Here is a 25,482-nt window from a genome sequence, read left to right on the forward strand (position 1 = left end):
AAATGCAGTGGTGTTAAGAACATCACCAATGGACTCTAGTGACGAATCATGCTGCTCTGTCTGTGAATATGATGGAAGAGTCTGTGATTGGTTGTTGCCAGGAGAATGGTACTCTGACTGCATTCTCCAAAGTGTATAAAGTTTGGTAGAGGGGGGATCATTATAATTATTATGGTTTGAGGCTGTTCTTTTTTTAGGAGTTGGGCTCGACCTCTTAGTTCTAGTGAAAGGAATTCTTATTGCTTCAGAAAAAAGCAAGAGATTTTGGACAATTTGAAGCTCGAGTTTGGGGACGATCCCTTCCTGTTCTACACACCTTCAAACTTCATGTAGCTTCAGATTCAGATCAGGAACAGTAGAGAGTAGAGAAACTCATGGAATGGAGCTCAAATCCTTCCAAACCTCACATCTCCAAACACAGCAATGCAGACCAGTGCTGGGTACCTTTATAGGCAATATATTGTAGAGTGATCATAAGATCTAAGCTGTAAAAATGACTGAGATCAGAGAATTCAGGAGTACAGTACTGGTCACTGTGACACACACACACACACTGGTGTTTTAGTGGTGTGTCAAAGGGCAGCAGTAAATGGGGTTTTTTTGCTGACGGACGCTTTCTGTTCTATGAATAAAGCTTCTGTTGCTGCCCAGAAGACATCCATTACCCCCCATCACCTCCCATCACTTCCCATCCTCCTCTCTCTCTATATTACAGCATGAGTTTAACCCTTTAATCTCCTCCACAAGGAAAAGAAAGGAACGTTAAAATACACCATATTGTCTATAAAAGTATCCTGTGCTGGTCTGCATTGCACTGCATTGTGTTTAGTGATGTTTAGTGAGCTTTGGATGGAGTCTCTCTACTCTGTTCTCTCTACTGTTCTTGATCTTATCTGAAGCTACAGGAAGTTTAAAGGTCTGTGAAACAGGAAGTGGTCGTCCCCAAACTTGAGCTTGAAATCATCGAAAATCTCTTGGTTTACTGAAGCATTAAGAGTTTCTTTCACTAGAACTGAGGGGTCAAACCCAACTTTTGAAAAAGAAAACAGCCCCAAACATAATAATTATAATAGTTATAATGATCCCCCCTCTACCAAACTTTATACTCTTGGAAGAATGTAGCCAGAGAAGTACTATTCTTCTGGCAACAACCAATCACAGACTCATCCATCAGATTGCCAGATAGAGAAGAATGATTAGTCACTATAGTCCAGTGGTGATGTTCTTTACACCACTGAATTCGACCCTTTGCATTGCATTTTTATTGTGTTTGGTGATGTGAGGTTTTGGATGGAGCTGCTCATCCATATAAACTCTTCATTACACGGCCGAACCAATAAAAGAAAACCTGGATCAGAATCGAGCCCAAAACACTAGAGCTGCACAATATTGGAAAAATTTTATGTCAGAAATTTTCTTTTTTCGGCTATATATATTGCATTATTAAACAATGCAGGGCCCATGACGTCACCAGCCCCACCTTCACCCGAGCACTGTCTCGTGTCTGGACCAATCAAGAGCTGAGTCAACGCTGAGTCTCAACTCAAAACCCGAGGAAAACCCACAGCAAAACAACAGTAATCAGCTCTTTAATCAGGCATTTAAATGGCTTTTTAAAAGGTAAATAAGAGCGTTTGATTTTCTGGGATTAAAAGCCTAAATTCAGCTGTAACTGGAAATATCTGCACTGCAAAACTGTGCTGGACTGAGGTGCACAGCTTTCCACACATGCTCACGTTTACGAGCACGTGCCCAACCATGTGGATGGAGGCCATGCGTGCGGTTACCTCGTGTTTTCAGGCAGCAGCAGCCTGTCACTCAAACAGACACAGAGACAGCGCTGTGTATCTACTTCTTCTGTCAAGAATCAAACCACTGCAACATGACCTATTTGATTTAATTGCCTTAAGTGACATCACGCGTCCTGCGATGTGACTATTGAGCATGCGCACATCACGATGACAATGCTTAAACGATATATCATGCGGCCCTACGAGTCACTGTATCGAATTGGTTTGGATCTAAATCTCCCTATAGATGTTGAAACTCTGAAGATGGTGAAGCTTTGAGGAGGAGGATGAGGAAGAGTGTAGTAGATAAAATTTAGTGAGCTGTTCCTCTGAGGAGAAGGTGATTGATCAGCAGAGCTCTGTGTGGTATTGATTAGTGAACAGGCTGATTGAGTGATGAGCAGGATTTTGGGGATCAGTGGTGAATGTGGATGTGATGGAGGTTCAGCCGAATTGAAGGAGTTCCTGGAGGTGCTGAACAATAGTTGCTGGTATTCTTCCACACTGTGAAGCTCCAGCTCATCCTAAATTCTCGTTCTGGGTAACTGGATGCTGTAATACACCAAAGAGTCTTTGGGCTGGACTTCTAACACTACATTGACCCACCTCTGTAATAAAACTATAATGGAATAACCTTGTAGGTCGCTCTGGGCAAGAGAGCATCACATAAATTGTATACATGTAAATCTCTACTTGACTCTGCACTCATTGTAGCGAAAGAATATATCCTTTCTGAATCAGTTTCTCTGATTTTGCTATTTATGGGGTTATGTTTGAGTAAAATGAACATTGTTGTTTTATTCTATAAACTACAGACAACATTTCTCCCAAATTACAAATAAAAATATCGTCATTTAGAGCATTTATTTACAGAAAATGAGAAATGACTGAAATAACAAAAAAGATGCAGAGCTTTCAGACCTCAAATAATGCAAAGAAAACAAGTTCATATTCATAAAGTTTTAAGAGTTCAGAAATCAATACTTGGTGGAATAACCCTGGTGGTTTTTAATCACAGTTTTTTTCATGCATCTTGGCATCATGTTCTCCTCCACCAGTCTTACACACTGCTTTTGGATAACTTTATGCTGCTTTACTCCTGGTGCAAAAATTCAAGCAGTTCAGTTTGGTTTGAAGGCTTGTGATCATCCATCCAGGTTTTCTAATAAGGTAAATAAAAAATATATTTTTTAAGTAGTCTCTTATTTTTTAGGGCAGTTTTTGGCAGTTTTAAGGCATTTTTTACACCTGTAGTTGGTTTCTCTGGTCTGAATCAGTTGATGATTTTGTTTAATTGGAGCATATCTGCTTCAGTTTGGTTTGTTTTCATGCAGGCATAAACCTAAACACACCAAAATGTGCACCAATAAACCATGTGAGCACATTCTCTTCTCTTATTGGACAGAGCTGTCTGTCGCTGGAGCAATAAGGTAAATACAACAAGAATAATGGGATTCGCTGTGGATCCACCTGGATGTGAGCAGTGAACGCTGCACATACAACGTCTATTGTGAAACAGTTTAACATGGAGCAGCAGCAGAGATTAGGTTTAGTTAACAGCCGTAGTAATAATTACCTGGGTGATAAATCTGGTTAAACTGCACCTGAAAAGCTGAACAGCACATTTTCACCACAAACACAACCGCTCTCAGAGCCTTTTAATCAAGCCCATTCACGCTCTCTGGTGGTAAAACCCAGTGTAATCAGGACACACCTGTAATCATTTACATATCTACCTGAGATATCTGAGGTACGTTATAGGAGCTCAGAGGATCTACAGCCAGTGTCACTGTCATACATATCGATCTTACAGCACACAGCCCTCACAAAACATCCCCCGAGTGTGTGTGTGTGTGTGTTAAAGTGTGTGTGTGTGTGTGTGTGTTTAAGTGTGTGTGTGTGTGGTGTGTGTGTGTGTGTGTGTGTGGGGGGGGGGATTATTGACAGCTGTGTTTGTAAGCAGTTGTTCTTGTCAATACAGTTTTCCCAGCGATCAGGATAAAACTCCACTGATCTGCTGACAGAGAGAGAGAGAGAGAGAGAGAGAGAGAGAGAGAGAATAACAGAGAGAGAGAGAGAGAGAGAATAACAGAGAAAGAGAGAAATGAGAGAGAGACACTGAAAGAGAGAGAGAGAGAGAATAACAGACAGAGAGAGAGAGAGAGAGAGAGAGAATAACAGAGAAAGAGAGAAATGAGAGAGAGACACTGAAAGAGAGAGAGAGAGAGAGAATAACAGAGAGAGAGAGAGAGAGAGAGAGAGAGAATAACAGAGAAAGAGAGAAATGAGAGAGAGACACTGAAAGAGAGAGAGAGAGAGAGAGAATAACAGACAGAGAGAGAGAGAGAGAATAACAGAGAAAGAGAGAAATGAGAGAGAGACACTGAAAGAGAGAGAGAGAGAGAATAACAGAGAGAGAGAGAGAGAGAGAAACGAGAGAGAGAGGTATAGCGAGATAGATAGATAGATGTAGAAAGAGGTAGAGTGAGGTTCTTGAGCCACAGTATCGGTTCGGTTTTGATATATATCAATATTAGAGCTTAGATTCTCTGCCCCCTGTGGGAAATCTTGGGTCAGATCAGTCATCTGTTTTTAATGCTATTTTTATTTTATATAAAGCTCTGGCGTGATAATCACAATATAACCAAGTAACCAAGTATTATCAATAACGAAAATGAACAAAATAACGAAAACTGAAAGTAAAAAAAAAAACATTATCGTTAACTGAAACTAATAAAAACAGTAATAAAAAAAAAGATAACTAACTGGAACTGTACTGAGAGTTTATAAAACTAACTCAAACGAATTGAAATTACTGATAGAATACCCTTCGTTTTTGTGTTTGTTAATTCATGTCACGTCTGGTGCTGTAGGCGCTTCTGTTCCTTCCACACTTAACTCCAACGGAGGTTTTCCGTTAGACAACTACACTACCCAGAACGCACCACCCCCTGACATCACACACACCCGATCACGTGACACCTCACCTGCTTCCTCCAGGAAGTCCTGAATTCTAATTTCGCGCAGTATAAGGACAGTCCACGCACACACCTGTGCTGCGTATTGCCTGGTTTCATCTACTTTACAAAGCGTTATTTTCTGTGATTGTATTTTATGTATGACCTTACTTTTTTGTTTTTTTCGACACCAATTTTTGCCTTTGCCTCTACTGTGGATTCTCGTGTATTTACTGGACTGTTTACGTTTCTGATTTTTGGATTATCTCTGATACTGGCTTCCCCATGTATGAACTCTGGACTGTCTCCTGTTTCTGGTATGGTCTTATCCTCTTGGTTTTTGTTTGCTGGCATTATCTGTTTTTTTTTTTGTATCAGACGCACCCTGTTCCTAACTCTGTTTTAATAAAAATCTCTAAACTGGTTCCGCGAGTGTGTGTATTCCGTCCCCACCATGACAATTTATTTATAATTTATAAAAACTAGAAAACTAACTCTAAAAACCAATTAAAACTAAACTGAATTAGAACGAGAAAAGGTGAAAGCAAAATAAAATTAAACTATAATGAAACATTCAAAACTATTAAAACCTTAAGTAACAAATAAGGGGCTCAGCAGCCCCTCCCCCTGGCCATTCAGTACCAGAGCGTTAGTTCGTTCCGTTAGTGCGGCACCGAAATACCGCGGTACATCCGGGTGTATCGAACCGAACAGGCCGAACCAAACGGTTCCATAAAATACAGAGAACCGTTGCATCCTTATTACTGTGCAAACACTCTGAAATATTGTGATATCGCCCACCCTTTAAGAAATAGTCAAAAGAGAATTAAAAATTTATAACCAATTTCAGTGTTTAGATGTTGACCCAGTTGAGTGTTTTAGCACCCATATACACTCCTATTAGGACCGAGTATCATTCCTGTCTGTTGTAAATGAATTAAACATTAATAAAACATTGGTAATCATTGATTATTCCAGTTTCTGACTTCATTTCTGAAAGTTATCTAGCGCTCCACAGCATCCTCCACCTCCCAGCTCATTAGTTACCCACTCCACACTCCGACCCGCCATGGAAATTGAATATTTCGCTCTCTGAGAGCTTCATTAATCACCGCTGATTTCATGCTAGCTCATCCCACATGCTTTAATTTCCTGCAGCCGATCCATCGATCCTGCTCTAAATTACGCCCACTAGCGCTGGCTGCTAGCGATTAGCTCTGGGCTGGGCCACGGGTCTGAATGGGTTAACATGCTGGTTGTGTTTGGTAATGAGGTGCTACTCTGTATTTGTCCTGAGTGGAGCAGCGTATTCACGTTTATTCACTTCCTGTGTTCTTACAGATGAATAATCTGCCTGCTGGAGGTGTGGAAATGAATGGTGTTTAATCTTCAGAGCTTCAGCACGACTGGCTCAGTGATGAACATTCAGTAGAAATTAAAGAAATAAATGAGGATTTGTCTTGTAACCAGATCCAGTCCAACATAAACCAGCATTTATTAGGTTTTGCACATAAATATGTTGGTTTACCAGGTTTACACCAGCGTCAGAGCAGCATTTGTTGGGTTTAAACATGAATACGGTGGTCAAATAACACCTCAACAGAACCAAGCTAGCAATTGTTGGGTTTTGAATCTAAATATGTTGGTCAACCAGCTCCAAACCAACATAAATATGTTTGTTTTCCAGCACTACAATGGCATATACCATCATTTGTTGGGTTGTAAACAGGAATATGTTGGATAATCAGCCCCGTATCAGCACTAGAGCAGTAATTGTTGAGCTTTAGGTCTTAATATGTTTGTCAACTAACCAGATCATCATTTTTTGAGTTTAGAACATAATTAAATTGGTTATTTAACACCACACCATCAACAGACAAGCATGCTTTGGATTTTTGTGCCTGAATATGTTGGCCAACTAGCCCAGCATTTATTGGGTTTGGAACTTAAATATATTGGTTATCCAGCACTACACTGGCATAAACCATAATTGTTTTGGTTGTAAACAGAAATATGTTGGTTAATCAGCCCCATATCAACACCAGAGCAGCCATTGTTGGCTTTTAGGTCTAAATAGGTTGGGTCAACCAGAACCAGACCAGCATGTGTTGGGTTTTAAACATGGATATGTTGGTAAACTAGCACCAGACCAGCATTTGTTGGGTTTTCAACATGGATATGTTAGTATACTAGCACCAGACCAGCATTTGTTTGGTTTTAGGTCTGAATATGTTGTGGAGCATAAATATGTTGGTTATCCAGCTCTACCCTGGCATAAACCATCCTTTTTTGGAGTAGTAAACATGGGGTATGTTGGTAAATCAGCCCCATATTAGCACCAGAGCAGCAATTGTTGGGTTTTTATGTCTGAATATGTTGGTAAACCAGCACACACCAGCATTTATTGGATTTGGAACATAAATATGTTGGTCAACAAGCACTACATCATCATCAACCAGCATTTGGTGATTTTTGAACATCAATATTTTGGTTAACCAGCACCACACCAGCACTGGAGCAGAATTTTTTATATTTCTTATCTGAATGCTTCTGTTTCTCTGTGTTTTTCTGTAGGTACTTTGTGTTGGATCCAGAGCTAAGTCAGCTGCAGTATTTTGTGAGTGAACAGGGGCGGAGTCAAAAGCCTCGTGGCAGCCTTCCTTTGATTGGTGCATCGGTTACCCCAAGTGACGAGGCTCCCCACATGTTCATCGTCAGCTCGGCCAATGGGGAGCTTTTCAAACTCAGAGGTAATTATTGCCCTGACATTACCATCAGAGAATGTATTAGAAACTGGTCATTCTAGAGAGCATTTGAGACCCTTAGAAGAACATTCTAAAGACCATCTAAGAACATTCTAGGGACGAGTTGAGATAATAAAACATTTTCCAATCAAAGTAGAACATTCTAGAGACTATTAGAGATCAATGCAGAGCATTCTAGAGACTGTTATAGTATAGTGTTTTTGTAAAGTATATATATAGTATAATATAGTATTCTTGAGACTGGAAAATATGTCTGGAGACTGAAAAAAACCTGACCACCAAAAACATTCTAGAAACTGGCCATTCTCAAGACCATTGGATAACCTAGAAAAAACAATTTAGAGACAATCAGAGAACATTCTAGAGGCAATCTGAGAGAATAGAACATTCTCCAGATCTTTCGAGAAGATTTCAAAAATCGATGTAGAACATTGTGCACACTAGTAGAGATCAAAGCAGAGCATTCTAGAGACTATTAGAGATCAAAGCAGAGCGTTCTAGAGACTATTAGAGATCAAAGCAGAGCATTCTAGAGACTATTAGAGATCAAAGCAGAGCATTCTAGAGACTATTAGAGATCAAAGCAGAGCATTCTAGAGACTATTAGAGATCAAAGCAGAGCATTCTAGAGACTATTAGAGATCAAAGCAGAGCATTCTAGAGACTATTAGAGATCAAAGCAGAGCATTCTAGAGACTATTAGAGATCAAAGCAGAGCATTCTAGAGACTATTAGAGATCAAAGCAGAGCATTCTAGAGACTATTAGAGATCAAAGCAGAGCATTCTAGAGACCACTGAAGATTAAAGTAGAATATTCTAGAGATCATTAAAGATCAAAATAGAATATTTGGAAACTTGACTGGAAAATATGATTTCTGTATACACTAAAGTAGGGATGTGCCAAATCATATCATACACAGTCTACTTTGCATTTGTTTTACTATTTACTGTATTTGCAGTTCATATTTATGCACTTAATTTGCTGCACATTCAAAGAAGAGCATTCTAGATACCGTTGGTTACCTTTGGAGAACATTCAATGAATGTTCTCCAAATATTCAATGAATGTATATGAAGAAGGTGTTGTGCAGTGCTGATGCAGTAGAGGGGGAATCTGCTGGACAGGGCTGTGGATCTGTTGATGAAATAAATGGTTTGTTTTCTCTGGTTAGAGATAAATGTGGATGGAAGCAGATTTCCTCAGTCTGCTCCTCAGCCTGCTGCTCCATATGCTCCTCTATAACACACACTACAGAGCGTAACACACACTACAGAGCGTAACACACACAGCCAGGGAAAAAAAGCTAAATCAGTTAGTCACTCATGAGTAAACCCAGCTTTTTATTTAGCTTTATTTAGCTTATTGAGTGAAACCATTTGAATTAGAACCTGTGAAACCTACCAGCCTGCCTGTCCGTTAGTATACGGACACCTGCTCTTTCTGAAATTAAGGATATTAACAGGGAATTTATTTCACTTTATTGCAGTAACTGCTTATGTGACTCATAACTTATAGTTTAGGCTTAAATACAAACGGAGATACACACTGTAATACAAATAAATATATATTTATATATAGACTCTACTATTACTACCCTAAATAAGGAAAATAATAATAATAATACTGTGATTTCAAAAAGAGAACTTTCTAGAGACCATTAGAGATCAAAATAGATTGTTCTGAATATCATTAGAGATAAAAAAAAATTCTAAAGAACATTATATATCAAAGTATAGAACATTTTAGGGACGATTAGAGATCCAAGTAGCACATTCTGGAGATAGTTAGAGATCAAAGTATAACATTTTAGAGATTCTTAGATCTCAATATAGAACATTCTAAAGATCATTACAGATCAAAGTATAACATTGTAGAGATCATTAGATGTCAAAGTAAAACATTCTAGAGACCACTGGAGATCAATATAGGACATTCTAGAGATCATTTGAGATCAAAGTAGAACGTTCTAAAGATCATTACAGATAAAAGTGGAACATACTAGAGAACATTGGGGATTAAAATAGAACATTACAGAGATCATTAGAGATCAAAGAAGAACATTCTAGAGATCATTAGAGATCAGTATAAATCATTCTAGAGATCATTAGAGATCAAAGTAGAGCATTCTAGAGATCATTACAGATCCAAGTAGAGCATTCAATAGATCATTTGGGATTAAAATAGAACATTATAGAGACCATTAGAGATCAAAGGAAAACATTCAAGAGACCATTAGAGATCAAAGGAAAACATTCTAGAGACCATTAGATATCAAAGTAGATTATAGAGCATTCTACAAATGATATTACAACAACCCTAAATAAGGAACATAATAAGTAAGTGTTTTAATGTCAACACATTCTAGAGACCAGTAAAGATCAAAGCAGAACATTCTAGAGATACTAAGAGATCAAAGTAGAACATTCTAGAGAGTATTAGAAATCAAAGTAGAACGTCCTAGAGATCATTAGAGATAAAAGTACATTCTTGAGATCATTAGATATCAAAATAGAACATTGTAGAGACCATTAGAAATCAAAATATAACATTTCAGGGACCATTAGAGATCAAAGTAGAAATCAAAGACCTTTAGAGATCAAAGTAGAACATTCAAGAGCATAACGCTGACTAAGAAAATGCAGAGATGTTCAAAGCTGTCATTTGAGTAAGAGGTGCTACTTTGAAGAATGTAAAATAATGTTTTTCTTCAGGTGAGTCCAAACTTTTGTATAAATTGATTTGGATGGACTTTTATGGACATTTATTTGATATATATTTATTTATTTCTCATTATTTAATGAATGGATTGAACACCTGCGTCAGGTTGTGATTGGTTCTCTGACTGGGCCTTATTTACATATCAGGCTCAGTTCTACAGGCTGAGTGAACAGGTTCAGCTGTTTAATATTAATTTCAGTGCTGGTGTTTTACATTAGTGCTCTATTCTCATGTTTATTAGAGTCGTATGGCTGCTAATGACAGCTGCTCTGAGCGTGACTGCAGGGTGATTATGGGTAATTATGTGAACGCAGGTGTAAACGGTACTGAAGCTGCATTCTGGGCTGGGGTAGATTAGGCGGGGTCAGGATGGAGCTATGCGGAGACGCTGGTTTTGTTCTGTTTTCGAGTGCGTTACGCTTTACTGAGTAGATACCACACTTCATGCTGATGAATGCAGCGTGACGTCAGCTGTGTGAAGAGAGAAAAGCCTGAAAAGAAGCCAAACTGAGTCAACCGGCTCTTACATCAGCTTTATATTGTAAAAATATCCGTATTTCAGTGAAAAAAGCCAAATATCCTAATTTACTCTTTTCATTTTAAACTTAATAAAGTTCAGTTTTAATATAAATGCACCCCGGCTTGCTTCAGAACTCAGCATGCAGTTATATCTCAGGCAGATTAGGTGATACCATATTTTTTACACTATAAGGTGCTTCTAAAATTCTTTAATATTCCCAAAAATCATCTGTGCTCCTTATAATCCAGTGCTCCTTATGTATGAATTCTATCAGTCAGGTATTAAGGAGCAGTAAAGATACTCCACTGAAGTACAGAGTTATACAGGAGTTTCAGTTTAGTTCTCCAGCACTTAGGCTGGAGCAGTATTAGCATAAGCCGCTAACCATGCTAAACGCTAGCTCTTTCGCCATTCAGAGGTGAGTATTATCGGCCTGTAGCCTGCTGCTAACTAGGGCTGCAATGATTAGTTGATATAATCAACAATATCGAGTATTTAAATTTGACGACTACAAATTTTATTGTCGACTAAACGTTCATTTTTAACAGTACCGCATTAATAATGCTTACCGGAACACTTGGGCGACATTAGCTTATGCTAATGCGAGAATGATCATGAATCACAATATGCAAATCACTTAATCAATAATACTGCCCCCCTTGTTTGAACTGAGGGTGAAGCAAAAATCAAGAGGGGTTAGTTACACTTTAATAACACTGGGCATTCCAATTCCATCTCATTAGCGCGACCTACAGTATAATCTGATCAATGCTCTCATGAAAAGGGCATATGATTGACAGGACAGGGGCACTTCAGGGCCAATCAGATTTCAGCTTGGGCCAATGCTACTGTGGCCCCACCCCTAGAACCGCCAGTGTCATCATTGAACTGATATAAACAGGATGGTTGTTTTAAAGAATTGACCACTAACTAGTTGTTTTTGTGAACAAGAACAAGAATCCTGGACCTCTAGAAACTGTAATCATATCGTCTTTAGCAACAAATCCAGGTTCTGTTTGGGATCTGATGATGTTCAGGTTTGAGTATGGTGTTCTCGTGTTGATGCTCTTCAATCCTGCCTTTGACATGGACTAAAGAGTTCACAGTGTAAACTGCAGTAGTGATTAATGATCTGAGGATCTTCTCATACAGTGACAGTCAGTCACCCCTAGTAGTGATAGGAGGAACACTTACAGTGATCTCAGGGATATGTGAAATCTTCAGCTTCAACCTACGAGTGTAGAGCTACAGGATCTACAGGTCCAGCTGTAGCAACATCTGTGGAACCTGTAGAAGCTCCGTACCCAACCGTCTCAATCTCATCTTATATCCAGAATAGAGAAACTAACAGAGAACTAGAACCTCCTTTCATTTACATTTATTATTATCCTTTCACTCTAAAATAATGTTTTTTCTCCTTTTCTCTCTCTCTCTCTCTCTCTCTCTCTCTCTTTCTCTCTCTCTCTCTTTAGCGGGTGATGGTAAAGAGCAGCAAATGTGGATCTCTCAGCTTCAGGCCTGCGCCAGACGCCTCTCAGACTCCAGTGCCAAGGTGTGTTTTAGTGCTGATAAGCTTTTATAACAGTGCTTTTTTACTTTTAAATGTCATCTGAAACAGAAATGACTGATAAACATTATTACCAACAGACCACACGCAGCTCCGCCCACAATACCTGTAATTAACTCTATATTACATTAGAATACTAAGCCCAAATAAACATTAATAGAGTCAGTGATCAGTGAGAGTATCTACCTGTAATTAACTCTATATAACATTTGAATACTAAACTGAAATAAACATTAATAAACTCAGTGATCAGTGGGAGTGTCTACCTGTAATTAACGCTATATAACATTAGAATACTAAACCCAAATACACATTAATAAACTCAGTGATCAGTGAGAGTGTCTACCTGTAATTAACTCTATATAACATTAGAATACTAATCCCAAATAAACATTAATAAAGTCAATGATCAGTGAGAGTGTCTACCTGTAGTTAACTCTATATAACATTAGAATACTAAACCCAAATAAACATTAATAAACTCAGTGATCAGTGAGAGTTAGTGTCTACCTGTAATTAACTCTATATAACATTAGAATACTAAACTGAAATAAACATTAATAAACTCAGTGATCAGTGGGAGTGTCTACCTGTAATTAACTCTATATAACATTAGAACACTAAACCCAAATAAACATTAATAAACTCAGTGATCAGTGAGAGTGTCTACCTGTAATTAACTCTATATAACATTAGAATACTAAACCCAAATACAAATTAATAAACTCAGTGATCAGTGAGAGTGTCTACCTGTAATTAACTCTATATAACATTAGAATACTAAACCCAAATACACATTAATAAAGTCAGTGATCAGTGAGAGTGTCTACCTGTAATTAACTCTATATAACATTAGAACACTAAACCCAAATAAACATTAATAAACTCAGTGATCAGTGAGAGTGTCTACCTGTAATTAACTCTATATAACATTAGAATACTAAACCCAAATAAACATTAATAAACTCAGTGATCAGTGAGAGTGTCTACCTGTAATTAACTCTATATAACATTAGAATACTAAACACAAATAAACATTAATAAAGTCAGTGATCAGTGAGAGTATCTACCCGTAATTAACTCTATATAACATTATAACAGAATACTAAACCCAAATAAACATTAATAAAGTCAGTGATCAGTGAGAGTGTCTACCTGTAATTAACTCTATATAACATTAGAATACTAAACCCAAATAAACATAAAGAATAAAGTCAGTGATCAGTGAGAGTATCTACCTGTAATTAACTCTATATAACATTAGAATACTAAACTGAAATAAACATTAATAAAGTCAGTGATCAGTGAGAGTGTCTACCTGTAATTAACTCTATATAACATTAGAATACTAATCCCAAATAAACATTAATAAAGTCAGTGATCAGTGAGAGTGTCTACCTGTAATTAACTCTATATAACATTAGAATACTAATCCCAAATAAACATTAATAAAGTCAGTGTTCAGTGAGAGTGTCTACCTGTAATTAACTCTATATAACATTTGAATACTAAACCCAAATAAACATTAACAATAAAGTCAGTGATCAGTGAGAGTGTCTACCTGTAGTTAACTCTATATAACATTAGAATACTAAACCCAAATAAACATTAATAAAGTCAGTGATCAGTGAGAGTATCTACCTATAATTAACTCTATATAACATTAGAATACTAAACCCAAATAAACATTAATAAAGTCAGTGATCAGTGAGAGTTAGTGTCTACCTGTAGTTAACTCTATATAACATTAGAATACTAAACCCAAATACACATTTTGTTTGTTCTTTTTGTAGGTAAAGAAACTGAAGGACTCTGATGAACATCTGTGTGTGGATCGGTCCACCAGTAACCTGGACACACAGGTATTTAAAACACACAGCAGACTAATGGATGTTTGTCGATGAGGTCAGCCCTTATGGTCAGTGTGTGTATGTGTGTGTGTGTGTGTGTTTTTGTTTTGTGTATGTGTGTGTGTGTGTGTTGTCTGATGGCTGGTAATTGAGCATTAGGTTAATTCTGCAGATAAAATAACGTGTCTGTGAGTTTTAATGCCATTAATTCTTGTTTTTGTTGAGTTAATGAAGATTTATTGGGTTTAATTATTTCTGTTGATGTGTGTGTGTTGTGTATGTGTGTGTGTGTGTTTGTGTGTGTGTGCATGTTGTGTGTGAGTGTGTGTTTGTTCATTGTGCCCTGAGGGCAGCAGGCCTTTATTGTCACGGTGCTGTAATAACTGTGTATGCCTCACTAATCACAGGTTGCCAGTTATGTGTGTGTGTGTGTGTGTGTGTGTGTGTGTGTGTGTGTGTATGTGTGTGTGACTCAGCCATACACTGTTGAAATATCAGACACTCTACCCATCAAAAGTTTGGGTACAGGCATGTTTTAAAGGAATTTTCTTGTTAGGTTAAACGAAATTGTAATTTACTAACGATTATTTAAATAACAATAATAGAAGACCACATTTACCCAAACTTGTCCAAACCATAGAAGAAGCCATAAAACATTCAGTCATCAGATGTTTTACGAGATGAGATCTGCTCATAAACATTTTAATTATTTGATTGCCCAATTGGTACACAATAAGCTGGGTTTTTTCCCATTTAGAAAATATTCTTTATTAATCTTAGCTAGCTAACATTAGCTAGGCTTAGCTGAAGCTCAGTGCTAACCTGTTCAGTAGAAAAGCAGCAGCTTTGTATCTGTCTTGTAGTCCTTCTGGGCTCTAAACTGTCTCCGTCTGTCAAACACTTTTTACTACAATATTTACTACAATTTTACTACCATATGTTTTGTATCCTCTAAATAGCAAAAGAGCTAGCACTCTTTAGCATGGTTAGCAGCTAATGCTAATGCCGCTCCAGCAGTGCTAGCCGGGGTTAGGAGCAGACTACAGGCCGATAATACTCACCGATTAGCAGCTAATGCTAATGCAAACAATTCAGAGGTGATGGAGATACAGCAGGAGCGTCGTCTGGTTTTTGAGAGTGAAAAGTGCTCTCAGATAATCCCTTTATAATGACCTGCTCTGTGTTTAAGCTGCACTCCACGCTTCACTCCAGCTGCTCAGCCTTAAAGTAGCACTATCGTTAACCTGAAACCCGAGCCTCGGCCAGAGTGGCCTCCATACGCCTGGTCCGGCTCCCCATTAAACTAAACGTCTGAATAACGTCTGAACTGACCTTCATACCTGGAAACCTGACTCCAGGGTCTTACAGCACACTGGATTTAATTTAGATACAGTGGCAGCGGACTGATCTACACATAGCACTGTTTGTTCAAAAGTTTCTTCAAGGATTCACACAGCAGGTAAAAATAGCCTAAATCTGGTTTGTTTTTACCAAATCTGATGTTTATTTTTAGCTGTTCACGCTGTATGACTTGCCAAATTTAAGTTCTATAAAATGTGTATTGTACGTTCTGCTCATGTATAATTATTTAGTGTCAATCAAACTCACATAGTGGGAAATCACTATATTTTTTATGGCTGTTACATATCTGTATTTATTATCAGTCACATACGCTTGATGTATTGAACCCAGGCAGCATATCTTCGCATATGTCCATTGAAAAGTCCAAGTATCTCCAAAACAGCAACTTTAAAGGATAAAACCTTTACAGAAAAAAAACTTCTAAACTTTCAATGGAAGTCGATGCGAAAAGAATTCATTTCAGGTCGTTTTGAAGTATTTCTATTGGTTCATTTATCAATAAACTTTGCCACAGTGTAAGGGACAGTTTGTCTGTTCAAATTATGTAGTAAACTAAAAATCCACAAAAATGGAGTGTTTTCCATTGGAAAGGAATAATATAATCTGTAATATGTACTCAGCAACACACAACTATAGCAGCCTGTAAGGAATGACTACACACTGAAGGTGAGTAAGAGGTGGGAGGACACGCCCAATATTCAAATACATGACCAACATCAGGGAAAAAAAAAACCTGCAGAATTGCTCAGTAGACTGTGATCAACTTAAAGAGTCAAACTAGAGTTCAGCTACAATTTGTTCATTTAGCCAAAAGAGTTTATTTAATCAGAACAACTTTTAAGAAGAAGCTTAAAAATATTAGTTGAGGCATTTTAATATATTTAATTCAATATTTTTTTTGCTTAGCTGACTTAAAATCACATTAAGGAGAACAATTTTAAGTTATTTTTTTTTACAGTGTATCAGGTCAGAGGATGAGCTCAGAGATCATTGGTTGTTTTAATAAAGAACATCTTAGCCTTTGCTAAGACATGTTCCTGTTGCCTTTGTGCCTCTTAGGAGGTTCTCCCTTTGATTCTTGGTTCCTCTCAGTTCTTTTAAGTTTTCCTTTTCCAAAAAAAGTTGTGAAACTCTGTGTATAAATCTGTTAATCAGCTTTATATCACAGACTCCGTATCTCCTGATGGTGTTCAGATCACCTTGTCATCAGGGTGCTGCTCCTGTTGCCTGGAGATGCCGTTTCCTGGTGGCTCGGTTTCGTCTCCGTCCTGTTGGCCAGCAGAGTTCTGGTTGCCTAGCGCCTGAACAGTCTGTTATCTCTGCCCACTCTCACTGCAGGACTCTTCCTAATGCAGACCTCGCCACGCTGTGCCCGCGGGCACGAGAGGAGATCCTGCCCAGTCAGCAGAGGAGCACCAGTTCTGAGGAGAGGACTCTTTAGGATGGGTCTTTCCTGCAGACCATCAGGATAAAATCACTTTATAATGTCCCTCAGTACAAGTTCTGGTTGTGATAAATGGTATTGCTAAGAGGTTGCTAGGTGGTTGCTATGGTGTTGCAATGGTGTCTGAGGTTGTTGCTAAGTGGTTACTAAGGTGTTTCTGTGGTATTTGTGTTGATTGCTGTGTAGTTTCTAAGTGGATGCTAGGTGGTTGCTATGGTGTTGGGATTGTATCTGTGTTGCTTGCTATGTAGTTTCTAAGTGGTTGCTAGGTGGTTGCTAAATGGTTGCTAGGTAGTTGTTATGATGCTGCTATAGTATCCGTGTTGGTTGCTATGTAGTTTCTAAATGGTTGCTAGGTGGTTGCTAAAGTATTGCTAGGTGGTTGCTAATGTGTGTCTATGGTGTCTGTGGTGGTTGCTATGGTGTTGCTACATGGTTGATTTGCAATGCACAACCATAACTATAATTCATTTATTTCCATTATGACTCTTAAGTGCTGAAACTGTTCAGGAGAAAATGATGAGCTCTGTGTGCGTCTTGTAGTCCATCTAGGCTCCAAGCTGTTTCCACCTATTAAATATTTTTGCATTTAATTTATTTACTGGTGTTTTTACTCCATCTCTGATCATGGAGTTGTTGTTTTTTTTTTGTTAGAAGGATGTTGAGGCCACAGAACATTGTGGTCACCTGCTATTGCTTTTGGTGTGTTCCATAGCTGGCAACCCTGTTTGTGGAAATGGGGCTTGTTTTCATTAAATTAATAAAAGTTTTGCCATTTTAAAACTGGCTAGTGCGCCCTCTAGTGGGTAAAGATTCTGTTACACTGAGCTTAAATTAAAATCTCTCTCTCTCTCTCTCTCTCTCTTTTTCTCTCGCTTTCTCAGGGGCGAGTGTGTAGTTTCTCTCTTCTCTCCTCTTCTTCGTCTCCTGGAGTTCAGAGACACCATTCTGCTGCTCCGAGTAACATCATCACCATCACCCACACCCACCACAAATCCCCCGCCGCCGCCCGCCGCAGCAAAGCCCCCTACCCACACACACTGCTGGAGGTTAAAGAGGTCAGTACACACCTATACACACACACCTATACACACACTGCTGGAAGTTAAAGGTCTCTCTGAGTTGTTTATGATGTTGCACATGAAACTCTTCCTCTTCCTCATTGTCTGCAGCAGCTAGTAAAATAAAATAATCTGAAAAACGAGTCGATCAGGAAAAGCACCGTGTCTACATCAACCCGTGAATTAGTATTCATGGCTCCGCCCACCTCGGCTCGGCATCGACGCCGTCTCGTCAGATAGGAGCTAACAGTGCTAGGAACAGCATGCAGTTCATTCCTGTGTTATTTGTGCGAATAACACATCAGTGTTTATATACTTTACCCAGTAATTCAGAGCTAAGAAACAAATGGTTAGAATTAGTCTATGGAGGAAAAACACCACCAGCCAAGTACAATTCAGATAGGTATTTAGGTGTTTAGATGTTTAGATCAGTTCTGTTTACACTAGTTAAAAGTAAAAATCCACCTGGACTACCCACCTCTGTGTGTGAGTAACTATAGGTTTAAATAGGATCTCCGGTGGATTTGGTGTTTTACAGAGACTCTAAGACTAGATCAGTGGCTGAACTGCATATGACATTGACATATGACATTGTAAAGACTGTTATTAGTGTAGAAATGTCTTTATTTCTTTTCTTTTTTTTAAACGTTTCTAACTGTTTTTCGTCTCGCTGCCTCCTGGTGTCGCAGTGCTGTTAGCCAATCAGAGGCGATATGTTTGCATGTATGAATATTCATGAGCAAGAGCCGAAATCCTATCGTTTCTCCTCGTCCACTCCTCCACAGGACTAAAGCAGTGTTATACCGGATCACCGGAGCACTTTTTTTCACAAAAAAAACCAAAAAAGCTCACATGCTATTCATTCATACTAGAGACACAACTGGACATTTTTTTTAAATGAATAAAAAAAATGATGCAGAAGTCGAGTGAGTTCTGGAGTTTTTCCAGAACTGAAATATGTTTTAGTGGAACATATTTCAGAATCTGTGTGAAAGATTCACCATGAACGTCTTCTCAGAATACTCTTTAAGAGTGTGAAATGAAGGTAGGCTTACGGGTTTCTGTTTCTGGCGTTAGGTAAGCTGTGTTCAGGTGTGTTTTGATGAGACTGACACCTTAAGCTGTGTTGAGTGTGGGTCGGGCTGAGGGGGTGCTGCTGCTTCCTGTCTGTTTATGGAGGTTTTTTAGGACAGACTTTGTTGTGGATCTGCAGCAGTATTTCTGTCAGCCGTCGTCCAGCGTCCGGATTTCTTTATAAACCTGTATGGGATTAGGATACAGCAGCCAGAAGATGCTCAGAGCTTTAGAGCTTCTGTACAGTCATGCTGTGAGGAGTAAAATCCATAAAAAACGAAGGAAAAACTGGATACGTGGAGGATTATCTGATTCCTTTTGTATTTTGATATTTGATCAGCATGAAAACCAAGTTTTTCTATTAATTTTATCAGTCAGGTTGTAAGGTAATACACAGATCAGTTAGATACTGTAGATACTGGGTACCTCATTGCACGCTCTGATTCTGTAAGTACTTGGGGTACTGTAGAGTACCCTAAAATATTATTACTGTATTACTGTAGGTTACTATGCAGTACCGTAGAGCACCACACAAATCAGTCATCTCTGATTCTGTAGAATGGATGGGCTACCGTAGAGTACTAAAGGGTTCTGTAGGGTATTTAGAACCCAGTTTATTGTTAAGTGCTAGCAGTGGTGTAAGGTAGAAATGTAGAATGGAATATTCCCATAGGGAACCATGGAGTACTAGATAGTACTAGATAGAAGTATTGAACTTTTATGTCCTCTATTGCTAAGTGTACATCATTATTAAAAAAAATAAATAAAAGTGTCCACTAAATGTAATGTAATGCACTTTTAGCCTCGAAAACTGATTTAAAAACGTGCAACTTGACTTACGAAGTGTAAAACTATTACTTTACTATTAGTGAGCTCAAAATAGCTGGGCTTTGTAACGGAACGCAGACGGGAGGCGGACGTAAGAGCGGGTAAGACAAACTGGATTTATTCAATAACAAATGAACAAACAAACAAACAAGGAACAAATGAGAGATAAAGGTAACATAAACAAACAGGAAAGACAAGGATGAACTTAACTAGACAGGAAATAAACTAAACAGGACTAGGAAAGCAAACAAGGAAACAAACTAGAAATAAACAAGGATAAACAGACTGGACAAATAACTAAGTAACGAGGAAATAACTAGAGAAAAACACGGATAAACAAACAACATGGGAAGGTGCAAAGACCGACAAATACAGACTGAAACACAGGGCTATAAATAGACAAGAACACACACGGGAAGTAGAAACACCTGGGGCTAGATGGCGGAGCTACAAATTACACACAGGTGAATGGAAAATAACTGAGGAACACACTGGGAGATGCAGAAACACAGGGAAACAGAGCAAGGGCGTGACAGCTTTAGTTTTTTCCCCTGTTTTAAATACTGTTTTGACTCTGGATTTATAGAACGCAAAGTCTCGCAATTATAAACAGTGGCATGCAAAATTATTTGCCCCCCTACAGATCTCTTTTATTTTTGCTTTTTTGTCATAATGATATTTTTACAATGATCAAACTAACTTTAAAATCAGACAAATATAACCTGAGTAAAAGATAAAAAGCACTTTTAAAATGAAGAAATATATTTTTTTGTGTAAAAAAAGTGTTTGCCCTCTAAACCTAACAACTGTTAAACTGACTGTTGCAGGTATGCGCTCTCTGCTGCAGTGATGTTAGCCAATCAGAGGCGATATATTTGCATGTATGAATATTCATAAGTAAGAGCTGAAATCCTGTCTGTCTTCAGAGACCACTAATCCAGTGAACTAAAGCAGGGCTAAATAGAAACACCTAAGCCCTTTTTTTCACAAAAAATGATAGATCATACTAGAGACACAACTAGACTGTTTAAAATGTATTTAAAAACGATGGAATGAGATCTTTAATTCAGACACAAGAACATCCTGTTTAAGATCATCCACATTAGACTTTAACTAGACCCTTCATTTAGTTTATTAATCCATTCAGAGGTGAACTTTTGTTTGTGTGCTTTGGGTCATTGTCCTGCTGCAGAATCCAAGTATGCCTGAGCTTGAGGTCACGAACATATTTTCCAGGATTTTCTGGTGAACAGCAGAACTCCTGCTTCCATCTATTTTGTCTGATACTTAAATTTGTTTGATAATTTGAAAAATGTAAGTATGACAAAGATGAAAAATCAAAATAAATCTGTAAGGGAGCAAATATTTTTTTCACACCACTGTATAGAGTGTGGATTATCCTCATAAAATAATGAATATTATTAACAAAATGCCTCAAAAGATGAATCTCCAGACTGCTGGTAGTGTTGTATCTGATTACCTGGCCTGTTTTTATTGCAGAGCTCAGAACAGTGGGATATCAGATCAGTTACATTTCACCTACTTTCCTCACAGTGGGTTACATTACATAACTCTATTATACATCCAGTATAGCACAACCTACATACCTACACTCTCTCAGTCTAACTCTAAATCTCTCAAACTCTCAGCCCAGAGAATCTTACAATAGGTTCTTAGATTTTAATCCGTTTATTTTCACAGCTTGTTCAGTATCAGAGGGTTTAATATCTTTATTTTTTGGAAGACCCATGTAGGAATATGTTCCTCCACAGCTAAGACTAAAATAATTGCACACTTGTTACACGGCCAAAAGGCATCAAATCATTATTAAATCATTATTTCATGCACAAGAGTGCACTTAGTACGGTGCATAGCTTCAAAATGAAAAAGCAAGTTTCAGATTCTGTATAAAAATAAAGAAATAAAGTATGTAGGAAGATTTGATTTCCTGCACAGAGAGATAAAAATGCTCAGCATCTGGAGATACTGGTTACTGAAAACCTGGAGATGAAGATAAACTAAAAAAGCTACCAAACACCCTGAGACTAAGATTCCTAGAGCCCTGTTTTAGTGATCTATAGCGCACCGGTCAATTGCGTGTCCTACAGCTTGATTTAGGGGCGTGTCGTTGTGTCTTTGGTATCATGAGGGCACAAAAAAATACATCTTGCACAGCTCAAAACACCCAAAAGTCATGTACTTATTCTCTTAATTATTCATGGGTGTGGTTAATTTTGGGCGAAACATGAAATAAACCAATCAGTGTGTCAGTTGCTCATCATTCCCTTTAAGAGTCAGGTGAGCTCTGACTTTGGCATGTTCGTATCTTAACAGCGCAGCGCTTTTACGCTTCTCAGCAGAGGAAACTGAGCTGCTGGTTGACGCTGTGAAGGTTCGCCAGCAGCTCATTTAAGAGAACAGTAATGTTATTTTATTCTTTATTCTGTTTATTGTTGAATTAAAAGTTGGGTTTGCGCTCTGCAGTGTGTGTGTTTGAGGACTGTTGTCAGGGTTTAAATCAGTCAGTGGAGCTCCTGTGTTTTCTGTTACTAAGATAGATATAACAAAACTCCAGAAATGGGTAACAATTTAATAGGATGGTCCATTTGATGGCCTCTTTGATGCACAACTGACATTCAACTAACATTCAACTACATGTCTATTAAATGCAAATGAACTAAAAGGTGAAAGTAAATGATTCTCTAGTGAATGTAACCCTACATTCAACTCTAATCCAAACGCTTATCTTAATATTTTAGGATTGGGTTTAGGGTTAGATTTTAAGCTTAGGTTAAGGTTATGGTTAGGGTTAGGTGTAGGGTTAGATTTTAAGCTTAGGTTAAGGTTATGGTTAGGGATAGGTGAAGGGTTAGATTTTATGGTTGATTAAGGGTTAAGGTTAGGGTTAGGTTTAGGGTTAGATTTTGTGGTTGATTAAGGGTTAAGGTTAGGGTTAGGTGTAGGGTTAGATTTTATGGTTGATTAAGGGTTAAGGTTAGGGTTAGGTTTAGGGTTAGATTTTGTGGTTGATTAAGGGTTAAGGTTAGGGTTAGGTGTAGGGTTAGATTTTATGGTTGATTAAGGGTTAAGGTTAGGGTTAGGTGTAGGGTTTGATTTTAGGGTTGATTAAGGGTTAAGGTTAGGGTTAGATTTTATGGTTGATTAAGGGTTAAGGTTAGGGTTAGGTGTAGGGTTAGATTTTAGAGTTGATTAAGGGTTAAGGTTAGGGTTAGGTGTAGGGTTAGATTTTAGGGTTGATTAATGGTTAAGGTTAGGGTTAGGTGTAGGGTTTGATTTTAGGGTTGATTAAGGGTTAAGGTTAGGGTTAGATTTTATGGTTGATTAAGGGTTAAGGTTAGGGTTAGGTGTAGGGTTAGATTTTATGGTTGATTAAAGGTTAAGGTTAGGGTTAGGTGTAGGGTTAGATTTTAGGGTTGATTAAGGGTTAAGGTTAGGGTTAGGTGTAGGGTTAGATTTTAGGGTTGATTAAGGGTTAAGGTTAGGGTTAGATTTTATGGTTGATTAAGGGTAAAGGTTAGGGTTAGGTGTAGGGTTAGATTTTATGGTTGATTAAGGGTTAAGGTTAGGGTTAGGTGTAGGGTTAGATTTTAGGGTTGATTAAGGGTTAAGGTTAGGGTTAGGTGTAGGGTTAGATTTTAGGGTTGATTAAGGGTTAAGGTTAGGGTTAGATTTTATGGTTGATTAAAGGTTAAGGTTAGGGTTAGGTGTAGGGTTAGATTTTATGGTTGATTAAGGGTTAAGGTTAGGGTTAGGTGTAGGGTTAGATTTTAGGGTTGATTAAGGGTTAAGGTTAGGGTTAGATTTTATGGTTGATTAAGGGTTAAGGTTAGGGTTAGGTGTAGGGTTAGATTTTAGGGTTGATTAAGGGTTAAGGTTAGGGTTAGGTGTAGGGTTAGATTTTGTGGTTGATTAAGGGTTAAGGTTAGGGTTAGGTTTAGGGTTAGATTTTGTGGTTGATTAAGGGTTAAGGTTAGGGTTAGGTGTAGGGTTAGATTTTATGGTTGATTAAAGGTTAAGGTTAGGGTTAGGTGTAGGGTTAGATTTTAGGGTTGATTAAGGGTTAAGGTTAGGGTTAGGTGTAGGGTTAGATTTTATGGTTGATTAAAGGTTAAGGTTAGGGTTAGGTGTAGGGTTAGATTTTAGGGTTGATTAAGGGTTAAGGTTAGGGTTAGGTGTAGGGTTAGATTTTAGGGTTGATTAAGGGTTAAGGTTAGGGTTAGATTTTATGGTTGATTAAGGGTAAAGGTTAGGGTTAGGTGTAGGGTTAGATTTTATGGTTGATTAAGGGTTAAGGTTAGGGTTAGGTGTAGGGTTAGATTTTAGGGTTGATTAAGGGTTAAGGTTAGGGTTAGGTGTAGGGTTAGATTTTAGGGTTGATTAAGGGTTAAGGTTAGGGTTAGATTTTATGGTTGATTAAAGGTTAAGGTTAGGGTTAGGTGTAGGGTTAGATTTTATGGTTGATTAAGGGTTAAGGTTAGGGTTAGGTGTAGGGTTAGATTTTAGGGTTGATTAAGGGTTAAGGTTAGGGTTAGATTTTATGGTTGATTAAGGGTTAAGGTTAGGGTTAGGTGTAGGGTTAGATTTTAGGGTTGATTAAGGGTTAAGGTTAGGGTTAGGTGTAGGGTTAGATTTTGTGGTTGATTAAGGGTTAAGGTTAGGGTTAGGTTTAGGGTTAGATTTTGTGGTTGATTAAGGGTTAAGGTTAGGGTTAGGTGTAGGGTTAGATTTTATGGTTGATTAAAGGTTAAGGTTAGGGTTAGGTGTAGGGTTAGATTTTAGGGTTGATTAAGGGTTAAGGTTAGGGTTAGATTTTATGGTTGATTAAGGGTTAAGGTTAGGGTTAGGTGTAGGGTTAGATTTTATGGTTGATTAAGGGTTAAGGTTAGGGTTAGGTGTAGGGTTAGATTTTAGGGTTGATTAAGGGTTAAGGTTAGGGTTAGATTTTAGAGTTGATTAAGGGTTAAGGTTAGGGTTAGGTGTAGGGTTAGATTTTAGGGTTGATTAATGGTTAAGGTTAGGGTTAGGTGTAGGGTTTGATTTTAGGGTTGATTAAGGGTTAAGGTTAGGGTTAGATTTTATGGTTGATTAAGGGTTAAGGTTAGGGTTAGGTGTAGGGTTAGATTTTATTGTTGATTAATGGTTAAGGTTAGGTGTAGGGTTTGATTTTAGGGTTGATTAAGGGTTAAGGTTAGGGTTAGATTTTATGGTTGATTAAGGGTTAAGGTTAGGGTTAGGTGTAGGGTTTGATTTTAGGGTTGATTAAGGGTTAAGTTTAGGGTTAGGTGTAGGGTTTGATTTTAAGGTTGATTAAGGGTTAAGTTTAGGGTTAGGTGTAGGGTTAGATTTTAGGGTTGATTAATGGTTAAGGTTAGGGTTAGGTGTAGGGTTTGATTTTAGGGTTGATTAAGGGTTAAGGTTAGGGTTAGATTTTATGGTTGATTAAGGGTTAAGGTTAGGGTTAGGTGTAGGGTTTGATTTTAGGGTTGATTAAGGGTTAAGGTTAGGGTTAGGTGTAGGGTTTGA

At 38.0% G+C, this 25,482-nt stretch overlaps 1 protein-coding gene and 1 long non-coding RNA gene across 4 annotated transcripts in view; both read left to right on the plus strand.

Annotated features, from left to right (window-relative positions):
- LOC103022712 (oxysterol-binding protein-related protein 10-like) overlaps positions 1–25,482 on the plus strand; it is an 85,280-nt gene that overhangs the window by 24,298 nt on the left and 35,500 nt on the right. For both annotated transcript variants that reach the window (XM_049472900.1, XM_049472899.1), the window contains exons 2-5: positions 7,322–7,497; positions 12,225–12,304; positions 14,113–14,181; positions 17,860–18,033. In XM_049472900.1, the coding sequence (XP_049328857.1) occupies positions 7,322–7,497; positions 12,225–12,304; positions 14,113–14,181; positions 17,860–18,033 (499 nt within the window). The remainder of the gene's footprint in view (positions 1–7,321; positions 7,498–12,224; positions 12,305–14,112; positions 14,182–17,859; positions 18,034–25,482) is intronic.
- LOC125788945 (uncharacterized) lies at positions 22,859–25,150 on the plus strand. 2 transcript variants are annotated; one of them, XR_007429905.1, is made up of 3 exons: positions 22,859–23,976; positions 24,025–24,516; positions 24,757–25,150. It is a non-coding gene; the product is annotated as an uncharacterized LOC125788945 (long non-coding RNA). The 2 variants fall into 2 exon arrangements; XR_007429906.1 differs by having other exon boundaries at positions 23,114–23,160; positions 23,473–24,516; positions 24,757–25,148.

This window comes from Astyanax mexicanus, unplaced genomic scaffold (assembly GCF_023375975.1).
Source record: "Astyanax mexicanus isolate ESR-SI-001 unplaced genomic scaffold, AstMex3_surface scaffold_31, whole genome shotgun sequence".
In the NCBI taxonomy this organism is placed as follows: Eukaryota; Metazoa; Chordata; class Actinopteri; order Characiformes; family Acestrorhamphidae; genus Astyanax; species Astyanax mexicanus.